This window comes from Oryzias latipes, chromosome 18, assembly GCF_002234675.1.
Source record: "Oryzias latipes chromosome 18, ASM223467v1".
Classification (NCBI taxonomy): Eukaryota; Metazoa; Chordata; class Actinopteri; order Beloniformes; family Adrianichthyidae; genus Oryzias; species Oryzias latipes.
Window position 1 is genome coordinate 1,797,137 of NC_019876.2, and position 21,473 is coordinate 1,818,609.

Consider the following 21,473-nt stretch of genomic DNA (forward strand, 5'->3'; position numbering starts at 1 on the left):
ATAAGCAGTGAAGTTTTGGGTGGAAAGTCAATCCCTGTGATGGAACTCAAGCATCAAAGCAAATCTGATGGTTTCTGGGAAATCTTCATGTGTCGTTCGTTTAGGTGTAAACTAGTTAGTTTTTTTCATATATATAAATACACTTATGACCAAGAGGATCTGCAGGATGGGGTCTGTCAGATGAATTGATTGTAAAGTCTGCAATCCCGCTCCATCCTACACTAAGTCACAATTGTCCTTATGGGTGAATATGGGCTGTCTGTGAGAGAAAAATGGACGGCTCAGTGAACCCATAGAAGGAAAATGTTCATGCACATGACAGGTCGTAACACCTAATTAACATTTTTTCTTCTTTGATCCTCCTGCAATCTTTCAAACTTTGCATATTAAAAGGCATCGAAAAGCAATTTAGAACCCTTTCATGGGTAATAGAGGTCTAGATCCGTTTATGTGGCCCAAATTGGGATCATTAGGACTACAAACGACTAGTTTGGATCCGTTTTCAAACGATGACGCCCGTCATGTGATTGTTATGCCAGACGAAGGAGGAGAAAACAAAGTTTTGTTGCTCTTACCATCAGGTCAGCCTACATGAAAGCAAAAATACCCCAAATCGCTCGTGATTTGAAGCTTTGTTATTATGAAAGCAGGTTGAAATAAGTTTTAAAAAAAACTGAAATCGGCCTTAAATAATTTAATTTATGTTGTAAAGTTGTACTTGTAAACCTGAACATCAGTGAAGAATCACCTCTTTCTACAACCAGCCTCTAGTGGCCGGTTAAAGAACTGCAACATTTCAGCAGCGCTTCAAATTCGGGAGAAACAAATATGGCTCAGAGGTTTATAGATACAAAAGTAAGATATGATTTTGAGGTTCATTTGTGTTATATGGTGATGTCCATTAAAGAAAAAGATTACTTCTTAAAAATAAAGATTATTCTTTATTTTTAGCTCTACATTAGTATATGTAGAGCTGTTTGTACACCAAAAAAAGTATCTGAAACAAAAACATAAAATGCAGAATATTTTGATGTAGAGGTATTTCATTTCCATCTATCCATCCATCTTCAGAATCCACTGAATCCCTTTTGGGGTCACAGGGTTGCTAGAAGCGAACCAGCTACTGTTTGGCGATGGCAGGAACCAAACACCTGAACAGGTCACCAGCCCAGAGTTATTCCCAACCTTTATATCAGTAACATGTATAATTTCAATGTTTTAAAAAATCTGTATTCAAAGAATGGACAATGGTCTGGAGGACTGTTCACCTTTATGCTTATGTACATGGGATTGGAGAAACCAAGGAAAACCAAGGAAAACACAAGAAACTACAGTTCAACCAAATTTAATCCACCCCAAAACAAGACTTTAAAGAAAAACAAAAAGATTGTTAACACGATTCAGCTATTATGAAAAGAAACAAATACCGGTAGATGTGAAGTTTCCAAACCGAAAGACAAAAGGCATTAATTGACTGACTTAAAACAAAAGTAGCAAAAAACTCTTCACACGACAATTTAAGCGGAACGAAGAACAAAATAAAAACTAGATATAGAAAAGGATTATTAATATAGAAACATTGAAAGTAAATAGTAAACTGCAGATTTTGGCTCCGAAAACAGACCAAAGGCCTTAAAGCTCATCTCTGATTTCATCATTGTTTGGTACCGACTCTGCCTGATTAGCAATGTTGGTAGCTGCCCTGATTGCAGATTTCATGGCTGTTTCAATCCAAGCATGAGGAAAAGCTGTGTGTTCACCAGCAAAGTGGATTCTGCCCTCACTTCTGAACAGCTCACTGGCGTACTGTACGTGCTGGTAGGGTCCAAACAGAGCGAATGCACCCAAACTGTAGGAATCCAGGCTCCACTTCTTTACCACCATCCCAGTGAGGAGAGACCGGACGTGATCACCATGGATCTCCACCAAGTCTCTCATGATGAGGTCTTGTAACTGAGTGTCGTTCATGCCCAGGAGGAACTGGGAGTCTTCAGCCCAGGTGTAGGAGGCCAGGAGAACGCCGGTTCTGTTGTTGTCATGGAAGCTGTGGCTTGGGTAGTAGATGAAACGAGAGGCTCGGTCTGTGACGCTCTTTCCTCCTTTGATTCCATCTCTCTCCCAGAATTTCTCACTGAAGGTCAAGACCACTTTGGTGGAGCTTCCATATTGGATGGATCTCATGGCCTCAACCTTATTAGTGGAGAGTGGAGGCTTTAAGTCCATCAGGAGAGCTGCTTTGGCTGTGGTGGTTACCAGGACCGCATCAGCCTGAAGAGACTTGATTTCTTGGTTCAGTTGATATTTTAAAGTGACCTCGTTTGATGTTTGATCTATTTCTTTGACAGCAGCATTTAAGATGACCTCTGTCTTAGTTAACGTGTTCTTTAAGGTAGTGGGAATGAGATCTGTTCCCCCAGTCACTTCTGAATAGCTGTAAAACAAAAATCCCAGAGTTACCACACTCATTAGATGCCTTTCCAATACACATATGTGCAAAAGTTTTATTGAAATTCTAGAAACATGGAAAAATACAATTTGAATTTGGCAGTAACACTATTTCCTTTAAATCCTAATAATGTGAATAAACACAAACCAACTCACGCGATAAGTCATTTAAAAACATGGTGACAGATGTGAACATTACTTTGACTGACAGCAGAGCCATTCAAATTTCTGCCACGACACTAGCGCTCCTCATCATGTATCAAAGGCGAGGTCAGCGTTTTCTCCAGGCCGTGGAGCGGCGAGCTCCGTACACATGGGAGTGGCTATGTAAAAAGCCATTTTGGGAAATGTTGGTTGGTGGGTTGGTGATTTTGGCATCGCAACCAAGACCGTCAAAGATTAATAGCAGATGTGCTCCAATGACACATTGGTTACCTCTGATAGATACAACAACATAAGGTCTGTTTTATAACCCATGTTGATTAGATTTTCATTTTTAAATACTTTACTTTTGCCAGAAAATAAGAAACCTAAACAGAAAAATTTGTGATTTTGCAAACAGTCAAATGTAGGTTTTTATATCCTTGTAAAGCCTGCAGGATTTAGCGGAGTTGAATAAGTACAAAATCTGTACGACCCGCCTGTGTCGCTTGCAGCATGCCAGTAGAAAGAAATGTGCATGAACATTTTTTCCCTACGGGTTCAGTGAACAATCTACCACTTTGATTTTTTGTGCGGGTCACCTGCATGACCCGTACAGGTTTGACCATTTTTCACTAGCAGACAGCCGCTTTCCACCCATAAGGACTAAGACTACGAGAGGGTTGAAAAAAAAAGTTAACAAAGAAATGTGCATGACAGCCCTGTGTCCGGTATACTTCACTTTTATCTACACTTAAGCTACGTTCGCAGTGACTTTGGCAACCCTCGCTTAAGCAAAGACTTTTAACTAGAAGTCCATAACCAGACGTATATATGCGCTACTAAACAACACACGTCTAGCTGTTCACCACTATGTACCGGTGGAATAAGATGCAAATGAATAAAGTCTTTTCTTACTCTACTTCGTCACCAATATCGTTCTCAAAGTAGATCATCTCTGACAGAGCCAGTGACATGATGGCGTTTTCATTCAGCACATCTCCCAGCATTCTGATGGTCTCAGTGTCTAGCTTTGCTTCCTTGATAAAATATTCCTGTGGTACAAAACACAACATTTATTTTTTTGTCATCCTTTTAAATGTCAATAATAAGTCGATAGATAATAAATCATAAATAAATAAACTAAGCCTTTCTAAAGTGTAAATTAAGAACAGGAATCCAACCAAGCTCTTCAGTACTTTTCAGAAAAAGAGATTAAAACATCTGAGTTTGACAGGAAATGGTTCTTAGTTTTGATCAAAGAGCACAGCTGACTGTCTTTGTTTTCGGCTGAACTTCTTTCAGGTCTGCTCCTACCTTCACAGTGTAGTGGTCGAACATTTTCAGTGCTTCCATACATCCTTTGGTACTGACTATGTCTTTTACCTAGAAAAGCAAAAAAGACACTTAAGATAAAAAAAAATTACCAAGAAACCAACTCATAAAATGACCAAATCTGTTATTTTTATCATGATTCATTTTTATCTTTCTGAATACTTATTGAGGCTTGCCAATTAAAAGCTGTCTGAGACCAGACATAAATGCGTTCTTAGTATTAGGAAAAAAATATAAAGTGTGTTTTGACTCATATGGGGTTTCATCAGTACGGGTTCTGTAGGTTTTGAGTTATTGGGGTTTGTAGAGGTTTATATGGAGAGGTCGTCTCTTAAGGGGAGTGCAGGAGTGTCTTGAAATTCCTTTAAGACTAGTACGGCCACCTAAAGGACGTGTTAAATAGGAGCCCAAGATATACACATGTTGTAAGTGCATTGTACAAGTATTCGTGAGGTAAATATGAGTGATGCTGTCATAGGGTGTCCTTGCATCCCCTGCACGCATACACAAATGTTGCAGGTGCCCATAGGACACCCACACAAACTACACTCTGATCGGCAACATTGCGCAAGGAGATGCAACTACTCACGTGACCGCAATACGAGAGGGTTGAAAAAATAAAAAATCTGTATGACAGCCCTGTCATACAGGCATACTTCACTCTAATCTACACTTTAGCTAGGTTCACAGTGACCTTGACAACCCTCGCTTAAGCAAACACTTTTAACTAGAGGTCTATAAACAGACGTAAATATGCGCTATGGGCTTCTGCGTTTCAAACTCGGACATTAACCCAAGTTTCAATGACCATTTTTGGGCTCTATGTACAAAACACATGGCCATTGAAAGTTAAACCAGTTGAACTCAGGAATTTGGGAATAACTTATGGATGGCACCTGTTTGAAAATTGATCATGGAGGACAAATAAATCAATAAATAATTGCGGTTTATTTCCGGTCAGACATGCATTCATGAATGTAGCATCGCATTTTGTTTAGATGTTTGCTATGACCTGTTGGTGACAGCACACTCATGGAAAAACCACCTTCATGAATGTTTTCCTTCAATAGGTTCACTGAGCGGTCTACTAGCTTGCGTGACCCATACAGGTTTGCCCATTTTTGCCTGCAGACAACCCATATCCACCCATATAGGGGGAGTTGGGATTGATGTCTTTCCTTAAAGAATGAAATTCCATTACTTACCCAACCTTACCCCTTATGTAAGCATAATATAAGCACATTAAAGGAAATACTTTGGTTCCCTTTCTCAGGCACGCAACAGTCACAGTAATGTGGGGACATCACCCTCAGAGATGCTACCAATACAGTTTATACTCGTCTTTCATTTAAAGAAAAAGTAAAATTGAGTTACATACTGCTGTCAATGATTCAGTTAATATGTCATGGGCAGATTTGTTGCACTTAGGAGGTGGAATGTTGTAGTTCAGGAGGCAGGGGTTGTTGTTCACTAAATGTTTCTTAATCTTCTTTCCATTCACGAAATAGAAGGTCTCCTTATCGTCCATGATGAATTTGTTGGTTGTGAGATTCAGCTTCTTCACAAGTGAGAGAAGGATCCTGTGCAAAGGTTTGGATGTTAAGTCACCCAGGCATCGCTGGTCTGTTGGTGTTGAATTTGTGTGTATCACTCACTGGTGAGTTGATGGGATCCTCATGGCCCCCAGTTCCACATACCAGCCCTCCTTTTCGTTCCTGTATGTGTGAACTCGTCCTCCAACTCGCTCACTAGCTTCTAGAATAGTGACCTTAGGTCACATTATAAACAAATTCACATTAATCAAATGTGCAAGAATAATCTTTGAAGACTGCTAAGACGATGTCATAAAGTGTGAGTAAAACATAAAAACTACACCTAGCTGCATGTAAGTTAAACCCTGAAAACATCCGTTTGTTGGAATTTTGATTTGATTTTCAAATTCAAAATAAAACAGATATAAACAGAAATAATAAAACTGCTTGAAAAAGGAAGAAAATAAGAAAAGATTAATTTTCATCCCCAATTGTCCCACATTAAACAAATACATTTTTACGCTTCAACATAGATTATTATTTAGATGGACACAAAAGAATGAAAGAAAAAGAAAATGACCAAACTATAACAAAAGCATCTAAGGACCCCAGTTCATGATCGTCTGTTTCTTGTCTCATTAGGTTTTTAAATTATCTAATTTACATGTTTCCAATTTTATTTTTATTTTTTATTGTGTAACATTTTAACTATTTTTGATTCTTTCCTCCATTTTATTCCACTACCTCCCCCCCACACACAAAAACACAGAGACTGTTTTATGCTGTTCTGACATAACATTGTTTGCATTGTATTATATTTTATTATATCTGTAAACTTTCATAATTTTGATTCATAGAATAGAATACTGATGTGCACATAATAACCCAATTTTCCTGATGGCTTGTCTTTGTAATGCCCACAGTGGCTGTAGGGTACTTTTGTAGGGGTGTCCCAAACTCATATTAATCTAATTGAGAAGACATTTAACCTTGTTTAGTATCCCTATGCTCCTAAATACTTAAATCCTAAAATGTGTTTAAATGGAATCCTATTAAAATCAATGACTTCTCTACATTTTCTTTTCATCTTTTTTTAGTGATTACAAACTTGGTCAAGCTTCCATCCTGCTGCTGCTCTTCACATCCCTACCTTGTATCCCGCATCCTCCAGGAGTTTGGCTGTAGTCAGTCCAGCCATGCCGGCTCCAACGATGGCCACATGATAGGTTTTAGCTGTTTTCGGAAGGCCTTTGTCCAGAGTTTCGTGCAGTAGTTCATAGTCTGTGTCATTCAGACAGTCTTGCAGCGTCGTCTTCAGCTTGACTTCAGTGTTGCAGCTCAGATGTAGAAAGGCCAGCAGGAAGATTGTAACTAAAGACGCAAAATCAAAAAAATATTTCACGTTTCATTCTGGGGGATGGCAACAGAATAATGAAGTGCTTATTTTTCTGATATCTGGACAACCAGATAAATCTGTCGAATTGATGTATACCAATATATTATTATGTCTCAAAGTGACATAAATCAATTTACAACTGTTCTTGGAAGATACTATTTGGGCATTGTAGGGTTATTTGCCTCAGACAGGTAGATCGGGTTGGATCGCAGGAATATAAACCGGTTCATAGATTAGGTCAATTAATTGCAACGCCACATATACTGTATATATAAATATAAGGAAATAAATAAGAAAATCTTTTGGAGCTTGTTGATCAAATTTAGATGTATTAATATAACGACAGGTAGTGCAGCATGACTCTCCAACCCTTTGTAGAGAATCTAATGTGAACTTGTGGAACCCCTCCCCCCCACCCCCATCTTAATGCTGGTAAGATTATTTGTTTCTCGAGAACTTTGTTAATGAAATAACATTTAAGATTATTGCAAAATACTATAAATCTCTTCTGAGTTTTTGTTTTCTGAGCGTCCTTTAACCTTGCAGTGGCCGTGGAATCAAAGCTCGTTCAAGGTTTACTTTCTGATCCTTCCAAATTTCAATATTTAGAAAACACTTACAGAAATATAACTTTAACATTTTTTTTAAGTAAATAGAGAAAACAACTCTGTAGGGTTAAGGTCATGTCACACAGCCACTACGTAAATTTTACTCATTTTCCACATATTTAATTCTTTTCTTTTGTAACACAAGCGTGATATACATAATTCTTGATAAGTGTTTCTTGTGTTTGTCATTCATCGATGTGTACAGATGACCTTCAAAGATTTCGGCTGACGGGTCATCACGTGAATTCGATTTTGAGCTGTTTAAAATACTTGGACGGTTGAGAATTACGCAGTAAACTTTAAAACGTTTTATGCAATTGTGCGCGATTTTTGTGAGATGCATGGGCAAATTTGTGGCTTTCTATGACCGTTCCGTGTTTGTCTAACAGACTTTTCACGCATGTACCACCGATGTGTACATTTTATATCACGAGCATGGCGTACATATCTCGTCAAAACTACTGAGCGCATGAATCATTAATAAATTACATGTAAAAAAGCGCAATAATCACAAAAGGTTCATGTTCCATGTTAATTTACATGTTCTTTGCATGTTTTTTGTTCCTTAGTTTTAACGTGGTTAATTTCTGATACATCTGTGAAAATTTCACGTAAAGACCACAACTTTTCTCCCTTTTTCCACGTAGGTTCATGCATGACCAATTTTCAACTGTGCAATATGCGCAAAATGTATGTAGTGGCTGTGTAACACAGCCTTTATAAACAATAACACTAATAATGAGCTTCAGTAAGGGAAATAATATTAAAACAAGGCTCAATAAAAAAAAAAAAATAGTTGTCCCACAAAATATTAAAATTACAGGAAAGTATTTAATTTTTAGCATAAAAAAATCGTAATAACAAAAGCCTGAATGTTTCATCAATTCTTAAAGATTCACAGTATGTCTGCAAATACTTACACAGAAGGCACCTCAGTTTAAATGACGCCATCCTCATAGGCCTGGAATGGAGACAAATACATGATCATCCGGCTTGTAAACTACAACACTTTCAATAAAACACAAAGTGTTGTGTAGTTTTTCTAAATTCTGATTAAGTAAAATATTTTTAAAAAACCTGACTGCTATAATAAACAATTCAAGTTAAAAAAAAATAAAAAACCTTTTCCGTTTAAAAATGATTGAAATGACAAAGTTGTTTTCTAAATCTAAATGAGGAAAAAGAAATTCTCACCTTGTGTCAAAGCTGTAAATGAGTCAGACAGCAGCAGTCCTCACAGCATCTTATAGCAGTAGCAAATGGGTGGGTTGGATGGTGCAACTATTGCATCTTTTTCCATTGAAAAGGTGTGTTTCTCCTCTAGTTATTTGGAAAGATGACAGGACGATTGAGCAGTGTGGTTGGTAAATTATTAATTCTAAGGTACAAGTATTCTTAACTATCTATTTTTTTAATGTTAAGAACTAACTTTCATTTAAAAAGCTGCAGAGCGTACTGTAATAGAAACAGAAGGAAAGGGCCATTCATTGCAGTGCTTGGAGCGAGAGCTGTGGAGACCACCAGAATGAGATCCAGACCCAGAATGCCTTCATTGTGCTGTCCTATGGGGTCAAGATGACCATTGACGTGTTCTCCATACCATGACAAAGGTGGAGAGGATTTCATGTAATCCATGGAAACCAGTGAAGTTCAGGGCTGTCTTCTGGGGTCTAGATGACCCAACTCCCAATGTTAAAGTGCCTAGGATAGCACAAGGGTCAAATTAAAACCGTCACCATATTAGTGCAAAAGCAATGTGTACATGATTAAACACCTTAGGTCATGTTTACACAGTATGGTGAACACTCCAAACAAGTGGAAGTGCATATAGCAGATTATATGAAATTGCCACTATATATATATATATATATATATATTCGATTTATACAATTTGTCTGATCAGAACAAAATTATGAAAGTTATGCAAAACTATAGGATGAAATAACTCAGCAGGGGTGGGATTAGAAAAGTTGCTTCTTCCTAGTCACAATCAAGCAACCAATCAATCTCTACTCCATTTTGGTCAATCACAATATTTAACAGATCAAATGTGACGTAAGTGAGTTTGTGTTTTTATTTTTTCTATGCATTTCATTATTTCTGATGAGCTTGATAAATCTGTGATTTATTTTTCCATTGTCTATAATTACTGCTTGAAATAAAGCATAATAAATCAAAGTGGTTCATCTATCTATCTATCTATCTATCTATCTATCTATCTATCTATCTATCTATCTATCTATCTATCTATCTATCTATCTATCTATCTATCTATCTATCTATCTATCTATCTATCTACCTATCTATCTATCTATCTATCTATCTACATACATATATAAACAAATACAAATATGCATGTTAACAAATGCATGCATATGTTAACAACATGAACACAGAGCAGTTTAATAAGGTTTTGCCCTCACAAAGAAAGTAATTTTTTAATCTGTTTGTTTAGTCCTGAAGCACCTTCTTCGCCTTCCAGATAACAACCGGTCAAAAGGATCATAACCACAGTGTTTACAGTCCTTGGTGAGGATTTTACCTTTGGAATGTTGTAAATATGTTCTTCGTGGGACGATAAAGGCGTGACTTTACTCTTTCTTCACCTGTAACGTTCACTGTGATGTCTTCACAAGTTAACGTGAAACAGTTGCAATTACTTTTCCTGAGGTCTCAAGGTGTGTTTATGTTGCCAAGTCAGAGTTATTGGGAATTCTTTCAACACTGGATTGTGTCATCTGTGCACCTTGGCCTGATTGCACAATGCTTTTAACAACTGAAATCTAAGACTCTGATCACAGTCAAAGTCTTATTTTTCAGTAGGTTTCTTTATTTTGGATTTGGAGTGGACACCAAAGGTAGATGGTATTGCGTTGACATATGTGACTGTTTCACTTAAAGAGTGACTTTAACAGTATATCTGCTATATTAAGTGAAAATGTTCATTGAGGGCCTTTCTGCCATTACACCAGGCCTAAACTTTGCACCGACTGCTGTCCTGATAAGTGAAGGATAATGTGAAGGATAATGCTTCCTAACTGTCATAGTTACCATTGATAAGGTTGGAGTCAGGACAAATTAACTACGGAGAGATATTCTATAACAGCTGGGCTGGGCAGTTAAAACTGGTGTCATAAACGCCAATTCAAGCGGCCACTTCCAATGAAAACTCTATATAAACGTGCATACATGCATATATACACATTTTGGGCTACACAAGCTTCTATATTCGTTCTCTGGCTCTGCGTACCAAACACTCGACCATTGAACACACGTGCAACCCTAGTGCTATCCTAGGCACTTTAACATTGGGGGTTGGGTCATCTAGACCCACTAGACAGTGCTCTGAACCTTTTTTCTTCAATGATTTGTGATCTTCACTGGTGTCCATGGATTACATGAAATCTTTCACCTTTATCCACCTTTGTCATGGTAGGGAGAACACGTCAATGGAAGGGGGGGTCATCTAAGATAGCACAAGGGTTGAAATGAAACAGGTTGAACTTTAAACAATCGGACTCGGATTTTACTGAGCCCGTGTCCTGACATGTCCTGACATGTTCCCACAGATTATTATCTCGTTCGCACGAAATACTATTCCGTTCCCACAAGATGCTATTCCGTTCCCACAAGATACTATTGCGTTCCCTCAAAATACTATTCCATTCCCTCGAAATGATTAACTCGTGCGAACGCAATGATTAATCCGTTCGAACACAATAAGTATTCACGTCATAAGTCATTCACGCGGATATGCTCTCTGTACGCCGGCAAAAGCCGCTTTCAGCGGTAACTTCTGTGTCTCTGTGACCCACATTCGTTTAAAAAAGGAACATGAAAAACAAAAATGATCACTTTATTACTGTCTCAATGAATATAAGAAAAATATCAAAAGATTTATGATAACTAGGCTGCTTTGTCATACGATAGCTCCTGCTAGGCTACTACTAGCTCCGCCGCAGAGCTCTTTGATGTATGCCGGCATTTGGGCAACTGGCTGGTTGGTTGACAGACAGACAGCTGATATTGTAGTTTAGGGTCGAACAGGAATAATAATATTCAGGACTTGTCTTTTATTAACTTTAGCAGTCCGTTGCTTTACATTCGAAGGCTATTAGGCTACATGCTAACTGACTAGCCGATCATTGATCCTGTTATTAATTTACGTCATAGATTTACAGCAGATACCTTCACATTTCTGTCTGTGTGTGTCTCATTACATTGCATTGAAGACACGGAGGATGTTTAGAGAACAGATTTATTTATTTTAAAAAGCACAGAAGCATCTATCGTATTCACGTTCACATCATCTGGTACGCCCTCAGTCATCTTGCTGCAAAAGCCGCTTCCTGCCGCTACTTCCGTGTCTCTGTGAGCATTCAATAGGGGTAAAAATAAAAGCAAGAATGGTCGATCTGTTATTGTCTCGATGAAAATCTAAAAAATATCATATTAAGCTGGCTGCTTCGCCTAAAGCACTTACCTTTAGCTCGTAGCATAACAATAATAGCAGTACGTCAGGTTTCCCAGTATGCTTTGCTGCCAATCATTGGTCTTGTTGTTAGACCTTGGTCACAGGGACACGGTGATTGGCCAATGATTGGCCAATCATATTTTTACATCTTAATGTCAGGACACGGGCTCCGTAGAATTTGGTAGTGATGTACGAATAGCGCCCTTGTCAAGACGATGAAGTACCAACCGTTTTAAAATTGATCATGAAGGAAAAATGAATAACTGTGGTTTGTGCCCAGCTGGAATTATATAACACTGAGTCTTTCATATACCAGAATAGAGCTGTGAAAAGAGAAAGCCTACAAGATTTACACCGTTTCAACATTTTGCAACAAGCTTTTTCCAACTGTGAGAACATGCGCTAGTATCGGGTAGCGACAGTACAGTCTGAAGACTTCATGCTGAAAGAGCATTCAAGAACCCGTGACCCATGTGAACGTAGCATGAGACTTTCAGTCCAGCATAATGAAATAGGTTGGCCATCCTGCCTAATAAACGCATCGCATGGCCGGTGTGTAAAAAGCATCATGATTCTATACGCTTGTCAATACATGGTGGGCAAATTAATACATAGAAGAACTAACTTTGTGGCAACACATTTGGCATTTAAAACTATTGCACTAATGAAAATTTATATTAACATTTAATTTTTTTCCTTTTGTTTTATTCAACATAAACAAAATGTTTTTGACATAACAGCTTCAAACTTTAAAACCTGACATTTGGGTCTTTTAAACTGTTTTGTTCTTCGTCGTTAAAAAAAGTGTGTCACATTAATTTATTCAGCTATTATTTAAAGTACTGTAAAAAAAATGGGGTTACAACCTTCTAAAGGGACACCAGACAACATTTGTTGGCTGAAATACTGTAGAATGCTGATTGTTGTTTAGATGGAATACCAAACCTCAGTTTTACTTTTGTTTCTTTCATTTCATAGTCAATAAAATGTAGTAGTTTTGTAGATCTCTGCAAAATTAATTAACCTGATGTCTCAACAGCATCTGTGTCTGAGTAATACAGTCATGATCCCACGATGAAGCAGTAGCTCCTCCCATGCGCCTCTGGAGCATCACGTTTATGAGGACATTTTTGGATGAGCAAAGAGGAGAGGCACTCGTGTTCTCTGGGGGGGTTGTTAAAATATAACTGTGAATGAGTATGATGTAAAATACTGTTGAACAAAGATGTGAAAGCGCTAAATGCTGAACAGAGTGCAATGCAATGGTTAGGATTTTGAACAAGGGGCTGCATGGTAGCATAGTGGTTAGCGCTTTTGCCTCACAGGGAGGGGGTCCCAGTTCAAAACTCAGCGGGGATCTTTCTGGCTCTCCCAGTGCATGCATGGTTTTCTCCCACAGTCCAAAAACATGCTTTAAAGTTTGATTGGTTACTCTTAATTGCTGCTAGGTGTAATTGTGTATTCGTTCGGCACTGTGACAGGCTGGTGACCCGCCCAGGATGTAACCCGCCCTAGCCCAACAGTGGCCAGGTTAGGCCCTGGCAGCCCATTGACCACAAAAGGGATATAAGCAGGTTAAAAAAAAGGGATGGATGGATGGTTTGAACATTTTTTACAAAAAATTGGTGTTCATCAAAACGTGGTTTAAATAAATTCACCAAAAAACTGATTTGACTTAAAATACATTGCACTTTGATTGAAATGTGTCTTGATGAGTCACACCAACAATGTTGTGTTGCTGGAAATGCAGCAGCAGTGCCAGCGGTTGTTGCTGCTCTTCTGAGGAAAAGGAACTGAAGCTTTTGTTGCTCATCATCAAACACCTCAGGCTGTCAGCCGCTTGCAGTTGGAAACGTCACACAAGCTCACATCTTAACCCTTGTGCTATCTTAGATGACCCCTCCCCCCTTCCATTGAGGTGTTCTCCCTACCATGACAAAGGTGGATCACCAGTGAAGATCACAAATCATTGAAGAAAAAAGGTTCAGAGCACTATCTAGTGGGTCTAGATGACCCAACTCCCAATGTTAAAGTGCCTAGGATAGCACAAGGGTTAATCACATGAGGATTTTCTGCACCTTTATTGTTTTCTGTTTCAAAGATATTTGGTCTTCTGGTCGGTCACCATGTGCTGGAGTCTGATGGTGTTACGCGGGAAGGTTGAGGGTGTACCCAGGTGCAGAGAGGAGGCAGAAGGTTCCAGGGAAGACGGGAGCTTTAATAACAAACCAAAACTACAAAACAAAACCACTGCAACAGGCAGGCAAAACTCAAAATCTACAACCACAAAGGAACTCGGGGAATAACATAATATGGAGCAGCACAGGAGGAAGAAAAGACAAGACTTAAATACATGCAAGACAACGAGACACAGGTGGAAACACTCAGGACAGATGGGAACCCAAAGTAAAACTCACTTCTACAACAAAACAGGAAACTCTACAAAAGTAAACTCAAACCTATACAGAAACAACAAAATACCAAACACAAAGGCAAAGAACCGTTACAGATGGAAGAAATCTAAAGTTCTCTATCTGTATACAAATAAACACAATTTTATATTTTTAGGCCAATTACCTTGATGCAGATTTGAAAAGTTAATTTTCTCAGTTAAATCATAAACAAATCCAAAATTCATACAAAGGTTTTATTTTGACTGTTTTCATCGTACAGAAGGCTGGGTTTGGGCTCAGAGCTCTTCTTTTCCCGGGTTCTGGTCTGAACCGTGCAGAACTTCATTGTTGATGTTCACAGCTGCCCTGATGGCAGATTTCATGGCCGTCTCTATCCAGGCGTGAGGGAAGGCGGTGTGTTCCCCTGCAAAGTGGATCCTGCCTTCACTCCTGAACAGTTCTTTGGAGTATTCAATGTGCTGGTAGGGGGTGAGCAGAGCGAAAGCCCCCAGGGTGTAGGGGTCGCTGCTCCACCTCTTGACAATCACACCAGTACACAGCGACCGGACCCGTTCACCGTGAATCTGTGCCAAATCTCTCAGAACCAGCTCTTTGAGGTCTTCATCGCTGGCCCCCAAAAACAGAAGAGAGTCATCAGACCAAGTGTAGGAGGCCAGGAGGACTCCAATGGTCTGGTTTTGGGGAAAACTGTGGCTGGGGTAGTAGATAAAGCGGGAGGGCCGGTCAGTGATGCTCTTTCCACCATGGATCCCCTCTGATTCCCAAAACTTCTCCCTGAAGGTGAGAAAGATTTTGGTGGCGCTGTCATAGTGGACCGACCTCATCGCCTCCATCTTTTGGATGGACAGAGGAGGATCAAAGTCTATGAAAAGAGCGGCTTTGGTGGTAGTCGTGACCAGGACCAAGTCAGCTGGAAGAGTTTTGAGCGAGGACTCGTTTGGTGTCTGATACTTGACAGTCACTCCTCTATCTGACTGACTTATGCGGACAACTTTGGAGTTCAGGTGAAGAGTTGATTTTAGACTATCACGAAGAGCTTCGGAAAAAAGATCAAACCCACCAGTCACCTCGTAGTACCTGAGGAAAGCAAACAGAGTCAAACACCTGACTAGAGCTTAGGATCATCTTTAAACCAGTGGTTTTCAACCAGTGTGCCGCGGCACACTAGTGTACCGTGGGAGATGGTCAAGTGTGCCGTGGGGAAATTGCCCTCGTTAACTGATCTAAAAACATTTTCCATCTCCAGGAAATCAGCTCAGTGTTTTATCAGGGCCTGTTTGGATGAACACAGAGTAGTTAGGAATATGAAAGATGATAAAATTATTTTTTCTTTGTGTTTATTTGATTCTATCAAAGACCTTTTTGGGGGGGGGGGCTGACTATGAGTTTCTCCTTTTTTTTTTTGGGATGCTGGCGTGCCGCAGGATTTTTGTCAGGGTTAAAGTGTGCCATGGCTCAAAAAAGGTTGAAAAACACTGATCTAAACAATCATGTCAAAAACATCCATGTCTGATGACCTGTTTTGGTTGGTATGAAGTTAATAGTGTTTCTATCTGAGATATGAGGATTATTGCTATTAATGAAATGAACATTCAAAGTGGTTCACATGGTAGTACTGTATTAGTTTGTCCAATAAAGGAGCTATAAGAGATGCTGGTTCCTACGTAATGCTATTGTTGACGTCGCTCTGGTCATACAGCATTTCTGTCAGTGCGGTAAAAAGGAGGCTCTGCTCGTTTAGCAGATCTCCAATCATTCGGATGGCTTGTTGACTCAGTTCTCCTTCTTCTTTCAGATACTCCTGTGAAACAAAAAAACCCGCTTCAGCTTAATGGCAAAGGATGTCTTACAATTTTTGCAGGTAGTAAAGTTTTAGTATTTATGGTTTCTGGGTTGTCTCTTCTTTAGCTTTTCACAATAATTTCTCTTTTTATTTGTGTTTGTTTTTGTGTATTTTAAATGAGGGTTTTATTTTTAAAACTCCTTTATTATTTTATTGCATGTGTGGGGATTGGTGTTTTTGTGTTCTTGTTTGTTCTTATCTCCTTAAGCTGTTCTTTTTACATGAAAGGTGCGATAGAAATAAAATTAATTTTAATTTGATTATCTGGATGTGGAAAGCCAATTCAGGTTGTCTTAAAAAAAAAAAAGGTTAATGAAAACACAGGCCGATCTGATGATGTCACACCAAATCCACTGAATATCTCCTCATTCATTCCAGTGAATTTGTCTGTTGCTTCCTCTGATGGTCTGCTAGTTTTGGCAGATAAGAAATCTGCAATGGACTTTTAGGCTATGTCACACCGCCACTAAATACATTTTATGTAAATGCTCAGATGTAAATTGGTCAGACGTGAATATATGTGGAAAAAGTGAAAAAAGTGTGGTCTTTGGGTGAAAATTTCGCAGATGTATCACGAAATAACCGCATTAAAACCACAGAAGAAGTACAAATAAACCATGCAAAGTACACGTAAATCAATGTAGAACATGAGTGTTTTGTCATTATTGTATTGTTTGTATGCAATTCATTAGTGATTCTTGCATTAATTGCATAATTTGAACGTGAAAATGTGCCATATACATGATATAAAAGTTTTACATCAGTGGTTCATGCGTAAAAAGTCGGTTAGACATGTGGAACGGTTGTGGAAAGACACAGATTTGCACTTGCATTTTGCAAAAAACATTCACAATTGCATAAGATTTATGGGGCGACAGTGGCTCAGGTGGTTGAGCGGGTCGTCCAATGATCGAAGGGTTGGCGGTTCGATCCCCGCTCCCACCAGCCAAAATGTCGCTGTGTCCTTGGGCAAGACACTTCACCCTCCTTGCCTCCAGTGTGGCTCCACTGGTGTGTGCATGTGTATGAATGTCCCGGTGATGGTCAGAGGGGCCGTAGGCGCGAACTGGCAGCCACGCCTCTGTCAGTCTGCCCCAGGGCAGCTGTGGCTACAACAGTAGCTACCATCTCCAAGTATGAATGAGGAGTGAATGAATAATGGACACAATGTAAGCGCTTTGGGTGTCTTGAAAAGCACAGATAAATCTAATCCATTATTATTATTTATTATTAAGATTTACGTAAAAATTACTCATACACTAAAAATAGTTAGTTCTCAACCGAGCCAAAATTTTGAACCGAATTCACGTGAAGACCTGTTGGCCAAAACTCTCGGCGGACATCTGCGCACATCAACGAATGACGAACACAAGAAACAATTATGAATTACGTATATCACGCATGGATCATGACAGACCAAAATTGAAAACGTGGAAAATCCTCAAAATACTTGTAGGGGTACACAAATAAGGTTGATGGGGAACAAATGTAAAATTAAGCATGGGAATCACTGCTCTTAAGAGCAAAGGTCTGATGTAATTTGCAATTACACCTCCAGGTGCTTTACCTGAGTGTGAAAATACAAAACCACAGTTTGGAAAAATGATAAACAGCAGAAAATGTGAAAAATTTCTTGTCAGTGAATGTTCTGTGATGAAGAGGCTCAGTGATTTGTGAGATGACATTTACGAGTTTAAGGGAAAACCATCCCAACTGTTGGAACAACAGTCAATGCATACACACACACACACACACACACACACACACACACACACACACATACACACGTGGATTCACACACACACAAACCTTACCTTTACGGAGTAATGGTCATAATTTTTGAAAAGATACTGGCAGCCATGATTTTGGGCGACATCTTTAACCTATGAAAAAGTATGAACAATGTCTTTTTGTTCTTGGTTTTTCAAATACTTAGATGGGTTTTTGTACTAAACATACAAATTACACTCTGATGTGCTTTAAAGGGTCAAAAACAATGAAGGCATCAGGCCTAATCAGGTTAATGAGGGGGAAAAAATACACACCAGTTATAGCTATATGGAATTTAAAAAAATCATTTAATCTGCTCAACATTTTTTTTAATATAAAGTGGTCAAGCACAATTAATATTCTTAATCTTGGTATTGTCCAAAGCTTTTAATTCTGGAAAACGATATTGGGACATAGATGACCATTTCCTACCTTCTTCAAAGCCATCTGGAGGAGTTCATCAGCTGACTTATGTCTTTCATTTTCTGTCACGTTGTACATAAGGACCTCCGGATTTGTTGTTCCTTCCTTTGTGGTGGCCTTTACTCCATTTGTCAAGTAATACGTGTTGTTGTCCACCATGGTGAAAGGATTTAGGCTAACATTTAGTATTTCTGTGATGTTGAGAACGATTCTGTTAAAGGGGGAGATAGTTATCATTTATGTTGCATGTAACAGAAAAAGGTCTAAATTTGGCAGTTTAAATGTCAGATTTCTTATGGAGCATTACATGTAAATATGTTTAACCAAATAGAAGAAAACAGGGTTTAAAACCATCAACTGTATGTGAGAACTGGATCCGGTGAGTCAGGGTAAAATGTTTTACTTCCTGCTCAAACCAAATAACCAAATAAAATCTATTCAGTCGCCGCTTTTTTTAAGACATAGACGTCGCCAATTTGGAGCCGGATGCCGTCATTAAGCAGTGATTGGTCTAAAATCTTTCAAATTTTTGGAATGTCGGACATGGGGGGCCAGGAGGCTCCACCTACTTTTATTGAGACATCTGATTGGTCAGTTAGAATATCTTGAACAACAAAAGAAAAATAATAATAAAGATTATCACGAAGATGCTACACAAAGTAGGATCAGAGCAAGAATGGTTCTTCTGACCAATAGAATGACTGTAACAGTTGCTTATTTCTCTTTAGAAGTCTATGGGATTTTGGATTTTTTGAACCAGCGGGTTCTGTTTCCCGGGTACACCAGCGGGAGGGGCCACTCAGTCCTGTTCTTAGATACAGTCAATGTCAGACGCAAAACACTGTGTTGTTTTGGTCTGATCAGACAAAGAGTTCAGCTATTTGAAAGTATGGTATTCCAAAATGACATTAAGGCCTTGTCACACAGCAACTCCATGCATTGTGCACATATCGTGTGGATGAAAACTGTTCATACGTGAAATTCAACACGTGAAATTTCCACAGATGTATCAAGATTGAACCACGTTAAAACCATGGAAGAAGTACGAATAAATCACGCAAAGAACACGTAAATCAATATAAAAGCCAAATCTGGCCCAAAATTATGTAATTTGAACATGATATACGATATGTGCGCAATATACACAGTATAAAAGTGTGGTATGTGTGTGAAGAGTCTGTTAGACATACCTGAAACGGTCGTTGAAATCCCCAAATTTTTATATGCAAAGAAAGACATGTTGGCCAAAACCCTTAACAGACATCTGAGCACACTGACGAACGCAAGAAACATTTATGAATGACGAAAATCACGCATTTATCAAGGAAGACCGAAATGTCCTACGTGGACAATATGCAAAATGTACGTAGTGGCTGTGTGACACGGCCTTAATGCAGCATGGACAAACAATCTTATAACGCTGAACTGAAATTCGTAGACATCGTTGATGCGATTCTGAAGTCTGAAGCGGATGGAGTTTACTCCGCCCAACTCAAAATCCTACTTAAAATGCGCGAGTGGGCAGGAAAAAAGGAAAGTGAACATTTTATTGAGTACAACTGTAGTTCTACCCACCTGCCAATCAAAACAGACACACCCTAATAATACAAACGCAAATGTGAGTGTAACTAGTGTGACAGTTTTACTCGTGAAAACTTGGGATCCTCATGGCTCCAAGTTCAGCGTACCAGCCTTCTTCTTTATTCCTGTAGGTTTCCAATCGTCCACCGACGCGGCCGCTAGCCTCTAAAATGGTCACCTGGTACAAACGCAGAGATAAGACTAAAGAGGAATGATCACTTCTCAAGATAAAACTAGGTTTTATTCTAGTCAATAATAGGATCACTTTTCCTTTAACCTGTGGGTGAATGAAGTGGTTATGTTGGTCCTAATGAAACAAAATGCATCGTCTCCACTGAAAATACTGATGTTAATAAAAGGTGATGACCCATCGACCTTACCTGGTGTCCTGCATCCTCCAGTAACTTGGCAGCAGTCATTCCAGCCATACCAGCTCCAACAATTACAACGCGATGATGATGCTTTGTCTGCGGAAGGCCATTTTTGACTATATTCAGCAGTTTATTGTAGTCCTCGTCCTTCAGACACTCGCTCAGAGCATCCTTCATGTTGAAAGCAGAAGAGTAGTGGAGGAGCAGCAGCACACTGATGACAGCTGGACATTTCATAATATAAGATGGCAGCCAAACCAATTTATTTTAGACATTGAACATTATGACGATACTCACACAGGAAGAACTTCCCTGAACTTATTCTGTTCCACATCTTTGCTGCAAAAAAAAAACATCCCAATCAGTTTCATCATCAAACTTTGACAAAGTAAGTAAAAATGATTCAATACTATAGGACCGTGTCATGGTTTTAGGATGTTTGAGTTCTGTTTCCTGTTTTATTTTGAAAGGTTTCCTGTTTTGTCATGCTTTTGAGTTTTACTTCCTTGGTTCCAATCTGTCCTGATCATGTTCACCTGTGTCTTGTCATTCCTGTCTGTATTTAAGTCCTGTCTCTGCCTTCCTCTTGTCTGGTCCATTAATGTCTCTAACGTCTCTTCCATGTCCGTCTTCCCACAGTTAGTTTTGGTTTTGTTGTTACCCTGCTTGGCAGCGCTTTTTGTAATTATATTAAGCCCCTTGCCCTGGAACCGTGTGCCTCCCGTCTCTGCATTTTGGGTCCTTCATGCTCCCCAGCCCTCCCCAACCTGACAGACTGATGATTCCACCATAAAAACAAAGGAGCCTTAGATAAATACATTTGTAAACACAAGCAAGCAGAGAAAGCAACAACAAATTGTTATTTCACACAAATACTAGCGGGGGCAGCAGACCTCGCGTCCCGGTCCCGGATAAGCGGAGGAAGATGGATGGATGGAAGGACAAATACTAGCAAGAAAATAAAGAGTTAAATGTTTAAAGGTAGCTGAGAAGCTTATTTTGAAAAAACATTCTCACCTTTGAAGAATCGTAGAAATCAGTGTCAGAGAATCACGTCTGCAGCAAAGTTTACCTCCATTTTATACCGGTAGGTTGGTGTTAACGCCGAAGGATATAACCGGAAAAATACATCTCTTCCCT

General features: G+C 39.1%; 2 protein-coding genes across 2 annotated transcripts; both read right to left on the minus strand.

The window, feature by feature from the left end:
- Nucleotides 1-1,329: 1,329 nt before the first annotated feature.
- Nucleotides 1,330-8,710, minus strand: LOC101160780 (L-amino-acid oxidase). The gene is made up of 8 exons (XM_023948951.1): nt 8,652-8,710; nt 8,378-8,418; nt 6,604-6,824; nt 5,577-5,689; nt 5,300-5,501; nt 3,904-3,972; nt 3,505-3,641; nt 1,330-2,431 (listed from the first exon to the last, which is right to left on the minus strand). Exons 2-8 carry the CDS (start codon nt 8,412-8,414, stop codon nt 1,633-1,635), a joined length of 1,578 nt encoding a protein of 525 aa, XP_023804719.1. The 5' UTR covers nt 8,415-8,418; nt 8,652-8,710; the 3' UTR covers nt 1,330-1,632.
- Nucleotides 8,711-14,041: 5,331 nt separating this feature from the next.
- On the minus strand, nt 14,042-20,585 carry LOC101171229 (L-amino-acid oxidase-like). The gene is made up of 6 exons (XM_023966211.1): nt 20,343-20,585; nt 20,028-20,140; nt 18,391-18,592; nt 18,003-18,071; nt 16,010-16,146; nt 14,042-15,422 (listed from the first exon to the last, which is right to left on the minus strand). The coding sequence occupies exons 1-6, from the start codon at nt 20,568-20,570 to the stop codon at nt 14,621-14,623; spliced, it is 1,551 nt and encodes a 516-aa protein (XP_023821979.1). The 5' UTR covers nt 20,571-20,585; the 3' UTR covers nt 14,042-14,620.
- Nucleotides 20,586-21,473: the final 888 nt, after the last annotated feature.